Source organism: Anoplopoma fimbria, chromosome 18 (assembly GCF_027596085.1).
Source record: "Anoplopoma fimbria isolate UVic2021 breed Golden Eagle Sablefish chromosome 18, Afim_UVic_2022, whole genome shotgun sequence".
NCBI classification, from domain to species: domain Eukaryota; kingdom Metazoa; phylum Chordata; class Actinopteri; order Perciformes; family Anoplopomatidae; genus Anoplopoma; species Anoplopoma fimbria.
In genome coordinates this window covers 9603883-9616924 of record NC_072466.1, presented here as the reverse complement: position 1 = coordinate 9616924, position 13042 = coordinate 9603883, and the positions used below count along the sequence as shown (strand labels likewise).

The 13042-nt window shown below is 39.5% G+C and overlaps 1 protein-coding gene across 2 annotated transcripts; it reads right to left on the bottom strand.

The window, feature by feature from the left end:
- Positions 1-12768, bottom strand: acp1 (acid phosphatase 1). 2 transcript variants are annotated; one of them, XM_054618577.1, is made up of 6 exons: positions 12687-12768; positions 11398-11471; positions 10176-10289; positions 4723-4784; positions 3812-3917; positions 1-248 (listed from the first exon to the last, which is right to left on the bottom strand). In XM_054618577.1, exons 1-6 carry the CDS (start codon positions 12727-12729, stop codon positions 171-173), a joined length of 477 nt encoding a protein of 158 aa, XP_054474552.1. In that variant the 5' UTR covers positions 12730-12768; the 3' UTR covers positions 1-170. The 2 variants fall into 2 exon arrangements, with proteins under 2 accessions (XP_054474552.1, XP_054474553.1); XM_054618578.1 differs by lacking the exon at positions 10176-10289 and adding an exon at positions 9991-10104.
- Positions 12769-13042: the final 274 nt, after the last annotated feature.

The following is a 13042-nucleotide window of genomic DNA, read 5'->3' as shown; positions in this document are numbered from 1 at the left end:
TCATTTTCCTATTTTATTAGTCCCATAAATTTACAGTCAACAATCGTTTTCATTTACAACACTAAAACAGAAGTGTTTCCTGGTCATCCAATGACATCCACAAGAGGGTTATACTTGCTTGTGTGACAGATTGAACAGATTTAGCAAAGACCATTTAAGGTTGCATGTTGTTAGGAGTTCTTCTCCAGGAAGGCTTTGCAGCAACGTACACACTGTTGGTACACTTTTTCAAAGTCTTCGTCACTCCCCTATGAGATAAAACGGGGGAAAGAACAAAATCATATAATTAATTACATACATACATCGGTTTCATTTTATACAATACAGCTGTAGATATGCAGGGCCCATTCTGTGAAGTGGTTTGAAAACAAGAAATAAAACACATAATAAAATGTAAGCTTCTTACTCAGCCATTAAACTGTTCCCTTCTGAGTGCCAAATTTAGGTTGTGAAGGAAAGTTTTTGCACAACATTCAAATTTGGAAGTTTTCTTTAAGGGAGAAGAATACTGACATAAGCAGTGCTTCTAAATTCTGGTTTAGACGGTTAAAAGTGATAAGATTTGACTGAAATCTGGATAGATTTTTATGAAAAAACCTTTAAAACCATAAATAAAAAAACATTTTGTGCTCGCATGCTGATTTTTAGCAGCTATAATGTTTACCCTCTGTTTAGAAAAAGTGGACAAAGTCACTGTGAAGTCACCCATTGATTTGTGGCAAAGGTTTTGAGTTAAGCATTAATTAACTTATTTTTTTGGAATGGGGTGAAGCTAAGGAAAAGGAACAGTGAATGAGACCTTTTTTGTCTTTCTTCCCTGAACTGAAAACACACTGAAAGGGTTAAAGTCGTAGTCCCAGACTCCCAGACCAGACAACGGCCCCTTGATGGCCATTAGAAAGATTGCAAGTTCAAAACACTTCTGCATCACCTTCAAACATGTTCACCATCTTAGCTTAGCCAGTTAGCAACACAAAGCACAACTGAGGCTGCCATTATTTCACTGTGCCTTTAGTTTTTGGAGTATTTGGTAATAAACAAAAGTTTTGAAATGTTGACCTGATGATGGCACTAGATGAAGTCAGAAGACCAAAGTCATTACAATTCATCCTCTAGTAAACGTCGGGTGTCACGTGCAAGCACATCGTTTTTATATGCGCGGGTTGAGACCAATTAAACAACATATGCGTGTTCGCTACGAACACGCATATGTTGTTTAATTGCTACAGTGCACAGCACGCGTAACTAGCAGCAGAAAACTTTAAAAGGAAACGATCCGTTTAGCTGGTACTGTGTATCAAAAATGAAGCGTTCTACAGCTAATTATTTTAAAAAGCAAAATGAGGAGGCTGATGAGTTGGCGAGACAATGAGAGGTTCCGACTTAGACGCCACTGATGGTTAAAGTAACTGAGCCAGTCTCATTGATTGACAGCAGTGGTGGCAAAACTAAGACACTATCTTAACTGATGTGGAGGTATCTAAGTGACTGCCAGGATAAGCAATCACATTTAGCTGCATCAAAATAAAACCTTAATCACAATGCTTCTCCTAGAAGTAAAATTGTACCAAGACTTTTTGCCCAAACTTAAATCACCAGAGCACTGCTTGAACTTTAAGGTTTATTTGCATCAAAAAAAAATAATCTTATTTTGCACTGGATTCACCTGAATTAAATGCATTAATATTTTGACCGTCTGCTCTACAGAAAATTATCTTCTACTTTGGACTGCAGCTGCAACATTCAAAAAAGTTTTTTCACAAGCTTCCGCTGCATAGTGCTTGTGCAGCGGCATGACAGATCCTCAAAAGTGAAGCCAAAACATCTTGATCCCTCTCCTTGTGGCTGAATGTTTGTTTAGGAAACGCCTGATTAAATATGCAGTTTTCTCTGATCAGAGCATGCGTTCCCATTAATTTTGCAGCCCAATGGTCTACTTCCTTTTTGCTAATTTTGCAGTCACTCCGTGTGGATTGCTAGTGATGGACCACGATCCAGCAGCATCCAATGCTGTAGGTTTCCAAACCGCACTGCCTGTAAAGAGCATTGATTTCCCTCTTGTTTTGGCAAAAAATAAATCAGTAGACAGACTCCTGCTGATCACCGCACACAGAAAAGTGATGTTTAACCAACCACTACCTCTTCTTTCACTCTACTTTGTTAATTTGAGTTGACGACTGTTTTATAGTTCCATATCTTCTATCAAGACCACACAGTAAATTATTATTATATTGACAGCATATCATCACTAATCAAAACTTTACTCCTTCCACTTTTCTCACTCATAACTCAACACGTTTTTTAAAAAGCAGCCAAGGATTCATGTCCAAATCATTTGGCAGGACTTTCAACTCCAGAGTAAGCATATGGGGAACAAAAGGGATGTGTGAGCCATGCAGTGTGAAAAGGCAAACAAATCAGAACTATTTGTCCAAGCAAATTGAATAACAGTTGTGTTAACATGGTAGTGTTTACTGGGCTTGAAGGGTTCAATTGCATATTTTATATGGATACAACATGTTTAATGGCTTTCTTATGGTGAGCCATTTATTCAAAACAAGGAATCAAAGAACTGTGAGTGCTTCCAGCTCACTGTTAAAGTTCACCATGTTCTGCTTCATCGCTGTTTAATAAAACATGCCTGGACATGATCCAATTTTCTCCCATTGGAAAGTAAATTCAAGAGTCACCATGTGCACCTGAAGACAGACATAATCCGTCCAAAACTGAAGTCTCAAACAGGTGCACTGAACAGAATATTGCAATTTTCTGTGTTATTTTTATTTTGTGACACAGTTTACTTTCACCATCAAACAGTTTCCGATTTTAAAGGCCCTAAACCAATTTTCTCAATCAGCATTACTATGAGCCATGGGAACAATAAAAAATAAAAAAAAAGAATCTGCCAGATTTTAAACTATTTGTTAATTCTAATGTAAAAAAAAGAAATAAGAACAATTATTGCCAGACAAATTAAATGTTCAGATGAAGGCTGTTATCCATCCATCCATTTTCCGTAACCTGCTTATCCAGTTAAGGGTCGTAGGGGTGCTGGAGCCGATCTCAGCTGTCAATGGGCGAAGGCAGGGTTCACCCTGGACAGGTCGCCAGTCTGTCGCAGGGCTGACATATAGAGACAAACAACCATTCACACTCACATCCACACCTACGGGCAATTTAGAGTCTTCAATGCACCTAAACTGCATGTCTTTGGACTGTGGGATGAAGCCGGAGAACCCGGAGAGAACCCACACTGACACGGGGAGAACATGCAAACTCCACACAGAAGGTTGTCCAGCCCGGGAATTGAACCCCGGCCCCTCTTGCTGTGAGGCGACAGTGCTAACCACTACACCACCGTGCAGCCTTGAAGGCTGTTATACGATAATTCAAAAAATTATCCAACAATCAAACGTTTGGCTCTAAGCTTTATGGGCTCTATCTTTAGAAAATACAATTGTCCAAAATCATGTGAAATTGCATGGTTTTAAGACAAAAACATTAAATTTCACCCCAAACCACTGCGCAGCACCTAAGCTCTTTAAGAATCTTGGGAAACCCCGGCATGGTAGTTATCATTTTGGCAAATCATTTTAAACTTGATGACATTGATATTAATGGTGTCAAAAAGAGCTTGAATTTCCAATCTCGTTTCCAGATTGTGTCCAATCTTCTATTTATTCAGAATATTACCACTGCTTTCCCCACTTATACATGGTCCCAAAATGGGGATTATTATGATCAAATGTGAGAAATCGTCTTAATAAAAAGGTTAAAAATACTCAGCAGGAGAATTGACTTAAATACTTACGTAGTATGGGTCCTTAATGATGAGCTGCTTCTGTGGATCAAATGAACCAAGAAGCTCAATCTTTGCTGAGCTGGTTTTCGCAAGTTTTGCTCTTCTGTTCAACTCACTGTGAAGACAAGAGAAAGTTATGAACTCCAGGAGAACAGAAAAAAAAAATGTTTTAACTTGAGACCTCTGGACCAGAAAACAAATTAAGTCATTTAAACGAAACATCCATACTATCCAATATACAGAGCCGTATGTTATGTACTTCCTCAACCTGTTCAAGCTAATCTCCAACTAAAGTATATATATTAAAATCTAAAGACTGTTAAACAACAAATAATCACTTTCAAGGTAACAACAATAGGATGGGCTTTGTAAGAAGGAAAACTAAACATGGACAGAGTGCCTTTTGTCCAAGACAGGGTCTCATTTTCTCAGTCTGGTCAGTTTAACATTTGTGGAGTAAAAAAAAAAAAAAAAAAAAAAACATGATGTGGGAGAGAAAAGGGAAAAACCTGCCCAAAGAGCAAAGACGAGGCATCCAAAGAACTCAGTAAGCTGCTTACAGATCAGATCTGCCATAGGCATGTGATCTCAAAATGATCCCTAAATGTTCAAAGTATCAAAAAATATCCCTCCCCCTGACCTTTGGAAAGAGCTTAAGAAAGGATATTGCTCATTAAAAGGGAGGCATTCACCTACAAGTTAGTAATACTCAATGTTACCACGTAACATGTGCATGGAGTAGCACAGATCGCTATCAAGACAGTAGGACAACCTGGTTTGATCCCTTTAAAAAATGCAAATGTTTTCTTGATCCAAGACACTTAACACATGACACCACTGGTTTTCAGCAGCGAAGTCTACCTGCGAGCTACTTTCACAGTTATAATGAACAGTGCTGCTGTGGGCTGAAATAAGCGTACCTCATATTGCTCTCATCCATGCCAAGAATGTACTCAAAGCTCATGAAATCGTCATTGGTCACCTAGAAGGAGAAATGCAGGGGAAAAGAACAAATGTTACTTTTGGCTTTGTGTGTGAACACAGTACAGCAGAGCATCACTATGATTCTTCAGAGAGGGTTCAAAGTAATACAGTAAGAATCAATCTTTCCAAAACCACAATGAAGACTCATAATCCTTAAATCTTTCATTTAATTGAACTCTGTTTTTGATCATATTTATGGTCAACATCTTTTCAGGGATAGACAATGTATTCACATTCTTTAATTATCATGCCACATAGAAGTTTTCAGTGTTAGTGGCGGAGTCCACCATTCCCGTGCTGGACTCTGTTTGCCTTCACACACAGGAAGGATTCACAGGAAACAAAAGGTAATGCAGGTAATTCAGTGTTACAGTTTTTATTTTAATAATTTTATATCAAACTCACAGTTTATTGTACACTCGTTTAACTCTGTAATGAAGGTTTTTTTGAGGGTTCCAGAGGAGTTTTTGACCTCTAGCGCTGCATGATTTAAAACATCTTGGCTTTGCACATTTTTTTTTTTGAGGAAAGAAATATAATCAACATGTTTGTTAGACCTCAAGGATACGCACAATGAGTTTGTGGGGAGTAACACTGAATGTAAACATTAATTTAGTTTGTTTACTAGAAAACTCAACAGGGCACCATTACTAACTGCTAATGCAAACTGAACATTTCCTACTGCTTCTGTTTCACATTAAAAGCTATTAACTGGCAAAACACCGGGTGGCTTTTATTGTGACATGTTATGTGTTCGTAACCAAGTTTAGCTCTGACGGAGATTCATCAAAATAGGACTACAAAACAATAAAATAAATATCAAAAAAATTAGAGCATTTTTTTTTTTACCAGTTTATCATTTTCAGATTTTGCAAGGGAGTAATGAATCAATATGGAGTCAAAGTGAGTCCTGAGATGAAAAGTTGCATGCAATGTAACCAACTTTACTGTGACCTGCTGTATTGTGGTAAACGTCTTGTGCAGTGTGCAGAATGATTCAGATTATTGTTAACTGATTTATTTGTTAAAAGAACTTGGGTTCAGTCTGTAACAGATGCAACAGCTTTCTTTTGTTGTTGTTCTATTTCTAACAAAAAAGCTGCTCAAGGAGTTTTTGCAGGAGCAAAGGAGCATTAAACATCACCTGCTGTTGCAAATCAACCACGGCTGAAATCTTTAGGATAGGGGTCTTTGTGGAGGGGTGTTAAGAGATGTGTTCACTGTTCTCTGTGAATATTTAATGGCACAAGAAGAAAAACAGGCAGCAGCCTTAATAGTTTAGGGTTTAGAGAGTCAGTTCATAGGAATGCCAAGATCGAGGTGAGGGCAGCAGGAGACGAATGAATGAAGACAACAGACATGAAAAAAAATCCTGGGATGCTCCAGATGTTGATATACAGACACATACAATCACAGAAGCAGCTGTTATCATTCATGCAACACAGGAGTAAAAAGTGGTATAGTATATAGTATATATATTCATATATGTATATATAATGAGTGGTCTGATCACCATTTCTCTGTGGTGGTGAAAATGGCAGCAGCTGTTGATCTCTCTGCTCATGTCGACCTTGCACTCTCATACTCCAACAGTAACCGTGGTAATCTCCTATTAAAAAGGGCTTTCTGATTTATGAAATATCTGTCTTGGAGCAAGCTGGGAGTCTGACATAGCAGGTTCAGCAAGTTCAAGAGAAGATAAAACCCTGATAAGATGTGAAGATGGATGATATCGTAAAGATTATGCATGCACAAAACCTCCTGGAAAAAGGCCTATTTCCTCAAATAAGTTAATTATTTATAAACTGTTACAATTCTGTTCCATTTCTAGGCCAGACGAGATATATAATCCTTCTAGCATGTTCTGGGTCTACCCTGGGGACTCTTAGTTGTCCCCAGGGTAGCAAAAAACGGGCAGGCGCCCAGGAGGCACCCTGATCAGATGCCCGAACCACCTTCAACTGGCGCCTTTTGATGCAAAGGAGCAGCCTCTCAACTCTGAGCTCCATCAGAATGTCTGAGCTCTTCATCCTATCTCTTAGGCTGAGCCAAGCCACCCTACAAGTGAATCTCATTTTGGTCACTCGTATCCGCAATCTCATTCTTTTGGTCAATACACAAAGCTCATGACCACAGGTGAGGGTCAGAACGTAGATGGATTGAGAAATCGAGAGCTTTGCCTTCCAGGTCAAAACTCATTCTCACGCACCATTTTATCCTCCCTCGTGATCAACATGCCGAGATTGAACTACCTCGTTTGGGACAGTCACTCATACAATCCACTGTTTTCCTTGGAGAAGCATCACCTTATACTTGGAAGTACTGACTTTCATTCCGACTTCAATAAAGCAAAGAGCAGAGGCGCCATTCTGAAGTCGCCAAACCCGACACTCTTTTCCCCCCCCGCTGCGCCTTGAGATCCTGTCCATGAAAATCCCGAACAGAACACCCACTTGACTTAGTACAGAGTTCAGCTCTCACTTTGGTTATACAACCACTGGATGGCTCGTAGCAACGACCCCGGCACCTCATATTCCCGCAGTAACCCTCAAAAGACTACCTAGGGGACACTGACGTAAGCCTTCTCCAAGTCCACGAAACAAATGGAAACTGGACCCCCATGACACCTCCAACAGCCTCGCAAAGGTAAAGATCTGGTCTGTCAACAGTTCCAATGGTCAGGACGAAATCTGCATTGGTCCACCTGGATCTGCACACTGGAATAAACTTGCCTAGATGGTCTCTGGATTGTGTCATAGTTTAAAATATTGGCAACTCAATAATAACACATTGATGAGTATGAAATCTCAATTTCAGCTCGATTACATCCAATGTAGGGTTGTCAATTTCGAATAAGGCATTAAACCCTTTTACGACTCGATTGTTATGGATCACTTTGGAGCATGTTTGCATTTTTTTATGTATCTTTGTTCATGTTGTTTCCATAGCAACCCCCAGTCTGCTTGGATACTGACAGGGGTACAAGTTCAGCATAGTTTACAGAGTACAAAGATTGTGAGGAAAAAGAGGAAAATATAGAGAGAAGGAGCCAAAGCTAGATAGAAAGTAAAAGCGTGATAAAAGAAAAGAGGAAAGAGCAAAAGCTTGTCAAAGCTCATTGTGTGGATTTGTCTGGGTTTAAGCCAAGGCTTGAGCCTCCCCATCCCTGCTTTGAGGAGATTAGACGAGGGTCTGACTAAATGGTTTGCAGAGAGACAAACCAACGAGACGGAAGATCTCAAGCACAGGGTGAAAGCCCAGAGTTTTCTCAGGGAAACATAAAAAGAGTGTTGTAAAAACGGCGAGGATAAGCCCGAATGCCCTACATGGACAAACATTTTGGTGTAATTTAAGACCGGTTTCGGGATTTGAAACAAATGCGGTACAACAATTGCTGGTTTGGCTTCTTCAATATTTCATGCACACAGGTGCTATCATTTTACAGAGCAGTACAGAGACAGACCTGGCCGATGGTTTCACTTTCCCAATCACAATCAAATACACACTACGCTTGGGCTGTTTCTGTACTATCATACCTTCCTGACATTTGACAGACTAATGGCTGACAACTTTATCATTCAAATGAGAACAGCTGTTCCACTTTAAACCCTCCTTAAGTGAACCTGAGCCAAAGTTCACTTTCACTGCACTGCTACGTTCACAACTATAACGTTACTGCAAACTTCATATTCACCAGTACGTAACACACGCTCTCAATGGACTCTGAAACATTACGCACACAGCAGTACCGATACCGACACATAGGCGGGCTGAACGGAGATGATATGCGGTTGGTGGTGGCAGAGTGGCAGTTGAATAAAATCATGTGGCTATAAACTGGCTTTTGTAGCTGGAAAAAGAATAATTTAAAAAATACCCCAAAACACGTCGAGTAACATTACCATCCCCAACACTCGTCGTCCCCATGTTTCTGAGCTCAGCTACCCGTTTCACCAGCGGAGAATGACCTCCTGTGGCGCGTACAGTGCACTACAATCCATCACTTCAATACAGCACAATAGAAAGCGGAGCGTCTGTATTTATGGCGGTATTGAAAATCATACCGTCAGGATTTCTGAATACCTTGGTTTACAGTAATACCATAATACTGCCCAAGCCTAATACAACCACCATATATTTCTAACATTCTAACCCTGTTTTCACAAAATTCAAATCAAAAAGCTTGTAAAACAACGAAAAACAGCCATTTTGAATTGATAAATTCTTAATTACCATGGACTCCATTACTCTGTATATACATTTGAAACCAAGTCCCCAAGATAGGGCTAAATATACCATTACGTTTCTAAAAAAATATAATGTAGAAACTGAATATTTAGTGATACAAAAATAACATAACAGAAACATAAATAAGGGCCTTGCCACCTTTCTTCCCTGACTTCCCTGTAAGCAGATTATTAAGTAAAACTGAAGTAAAGCTGTAAAGCTAAATATGGAGGTCTGCTGCTTTTCCACTCGATTAGCTGCACTATATATTTTAGGACAAAGTTTAAACCTGTGTTGTCTGGAACAAGTCACTTGATTTCTTAAACTCTATTATTGTGTCATTAGATGTTGATCCCCCTGCTGTCTATTGTAGATTCCATCGACCTATCACAAGAGGTCACTGTATCTGAGGTTTAAGCTGAGAGTGAACTGTAACTCTATTTAAAAAGGAATTTCTACTGTTCTTATCATTTCAATATAAGATAGCAATTCATATCTTTCACCCAATATGCCATGATATAGCCATGTCTCAAATAAATGTAATATTGGGTAAATAATTAAAAAATCCAAATGTATGGACATTATCTGATAAATTAGAGAGGCAAATAAATGCAACTAAGTATTACTTCACATGCACTGAACTGGCCACCATGCAAAGACTTGTGCAACTAGCAAGGCAGGCTCCCAACAAAGCTTAGTTTTAAGGGGTTTGCAAAGAAAGACAAGAAAAATAAAACACACATCATTATTAAACAGACTTGAGGTATTTGGCATTCCTCTTAATCAGCAATGTTGTCTGGACCTTACATCCAGTTCAGCTGAAGTTCAGATAAACCTCTGCTTGTTTGACAGAACAATCAAAAGTACCAACTTATTTGACAACACCTGTGTGTCTGGTAGGCATCATCTTACAAACATCCTACTCATACACACAAACACGAATGACGTGAGAGGAGCCACGGGACGTCTGGTTGTACCTGTCGGGCCCTGTGGCTCGTCTCAATGCCATGTTTCCTTAGGCAGGCCAGACCGCGGGCATCCGGTGAGCTGCCTATATTCCAGTCAGATGTGGCACCACTGTCTATGACCCACTGCAACAACAGAGAACAAAAGAGGGGGCGCTAACTACTGCTACGAGAGATGTAGAAGTGGGTGGTAGTACCTTCCTGGCCACATGCTGCATGGGCACATCATGACTCTTCATGCAGGCTTGACCGCGGTGGTCTGGAGGACTTCCTATCTCATAGTTGGAGGTTGCAGCACTGTCTATCCTCCACTAGACAGAGCAGAGCACGGGGAACAGTAACACAGCAAAAATGATACAAACTCTCACGTACAGATATGTGGTGGGTCATACAGAATATGCAGGACGATGTTGTACTCTTGAAGACAGGATTAGAAGTGAGACTTTGTTAAGTACAAAGGTTCTGAAACATATCTGGCCCTCATTCATTGTCTTTCGAGGCTGCAGCTGTTTCATTATTGTGCATTATTAAGCCTAATATTGATGAATCAATGTACTGTAATTACCATTTCACACACAGTATCATATCGCCAAACAGTACTTCATGTATTAATATTGCCATACTGTCAGTAACTAGTATGAAAACATCTTTTGTTTTGTGAGTATTACCCAAATAAATAAATCAATCACGTATATCATTAATCTGCCACAAATAACTATTAGCTTCCCACTTATATCCGTAAAAGGGTTAGTTGGGGTGTTTTGCAGTGGGGTTGAATGATGAACCTATTCATAGTCAGTGTATTAGTGCACGCCCCCATTTTGGAGAGGCAGGCACTAGCAATGCTGCTGTGGACAGCGATTACCATCACAAATCAATATCCTTTTAAGTGTACGCTATATTAAGAATACTTATGCCGCTTCATTTGGCCGCCTGACAGCCCTTTTACGACTCAGTTGACAAAAATAGTGCAGATAAGTTTTCGATTTAGTTCCCCATCGAAAATATACAAAATATAGCTGAAACTTGAACTCGTATTAATATTTTTAGATTGTTTTTTAGGTGGCTCAAATAACTTTTGCTGCAGCCACTGTCCACAGCAATATATTGCTGGTACTCCTGTTGTTGGTAATACTCTGACTATGAATAAGTACCTCATGCAACCCCTCTTCAACTTGAATGTACCCAGTAGTAATGTGCAGTACATTGTCATTTGTAACAAATGCTTGCTCAATACTTAGTTTATGCTTCTATTTGACAACTGTGCTCAATGGCATACTCCCAGGGAAAACATTTGGGGAAAAACTATATCAGGCGTAAATTGTTACTAGATGTTATACTGGGAAAACATCAGTGACCTGTATTATGTAATGTAATGTATAATTGTATGATGTAATAATGAATTAATCATGACATTACCTTATCAACAACACCAGCGTCTGTTGCCATCTTCCTGAAGACTGCTTCAGCGATTGGGGATCTGCAGATATTCCCTGTCAAAACCACAAACAACACGCCAAATTTTAATGCGATGTTTTTAAAAACTTAAAGGAGTTTATGAACAGTTTTACCCTAAACTGGTACACTTGAGGTATTTAACAAGAGTGACAAACGCACATATATACAATGTATGCATACTATCTCCGTTCTCTACACTGGCTCCCTGTAAGAGCTCGCATCCAGTTTAAGACTCTGGTGCTAGCCTACAGGGCAGTGAAAGGAACAGCTCCTTCCCATCTCCAGGCCATGGTCAACCCTACACCCCCGCCCGACCACTTCGCTCTGCTGCCTCGGGGCGACTGGTTGCCCCGTCGCTCAGAGGTCCCTGCGGCCGATCCACCCGGTCACAGCTTTTGTCTGTCCTGGCCCCTCAGTGGTGGAATGAACTCCATCTTTCGGCGCAGGCTGAAAACTCACCTCTACAAGAAGTACTACCCTGAGCCTTCCACTTAGCACTTATTGTATTGCACTTATTGTATAATAGTTTGTTTCTGTACTTTTGCTCTGGTTTATGCTCTTAGATGCTTGTTTAAGAAAGGAGATGCACTTATGACTTCTGGTGACTAGTAGTTCTCTTGAATACCTATGTTGAATACACTTATTGTAAGTCGCTTTGGATAAAAGCGTCTGCTAAATGACTGTAATGTAAATGTAATGTAATGTTTTGTTTTTATTAAATATAGATCCACAGCTAAGTTATACAGTACATCTGACAATGAAATAGTGTGACAGTGCAAGTGTATATTCACTGCTAGAAAAGGGGCCAGAATCTCAATAATCAGTACAGCATTGAAAAAAGGAAAGATAAACAGCTGCCACCAGATAAAACAGGAATGTGGTGTATGGTGTTTGTATGGCAAGTCCTACTAGTTAAACTGCAGCTTGCCCAAGACACGAATCAATACATTCAAAAGATATGCGGAAATGCGACGCGAGGAAAGGAATCGAGGATGTACAATCTGGGAAACGAGGAAGGCCCGAGGTAAAGTTACTTAGCGTTTATGCAAATAACACTTCAGATGTTTTTAATCACACCTGGCTTTACACAAACTAATAAAGGTGGCTTTTGTGGAAGGTTTAATTGAAAGTTCACAGCAGAGACTTATCTAGCATTGTACTGGTTATTTTTGTTGTTTGTTTAATACTGTCACACTCTATGAGGCTTACATAAGCTTATTTCGGGTAAAATTACTTATTATGTCTCTTACCCAAGCAAACGAACAAAACCGACTTCGTCCCAGTGGCCGCCATGTTGTTTTCAGGGGTCCTGACTGACGTCGCAGGTGAAGGCCAATTAGTGCCTGAACAAAAACACTTTGAAAACCTTTAAATGTGTATGTGAAATGTGTAGATATTGTGTGTAATGCTGCAGATATGATAATAATTGTTTTTAATTGCTAAAATCTGTTTTATTTGAAATTCTGGAAGCTTTTGAGAAATACAGTACCAGTCAAAAGTTTGGACACACCTTTTTTCTTTATTTTTATTTTTTTCTACATTGTAGATTAATATTGAAGACAAACTATGAAGGAACACATATGGAATTATGTGGTAAACAAACAAA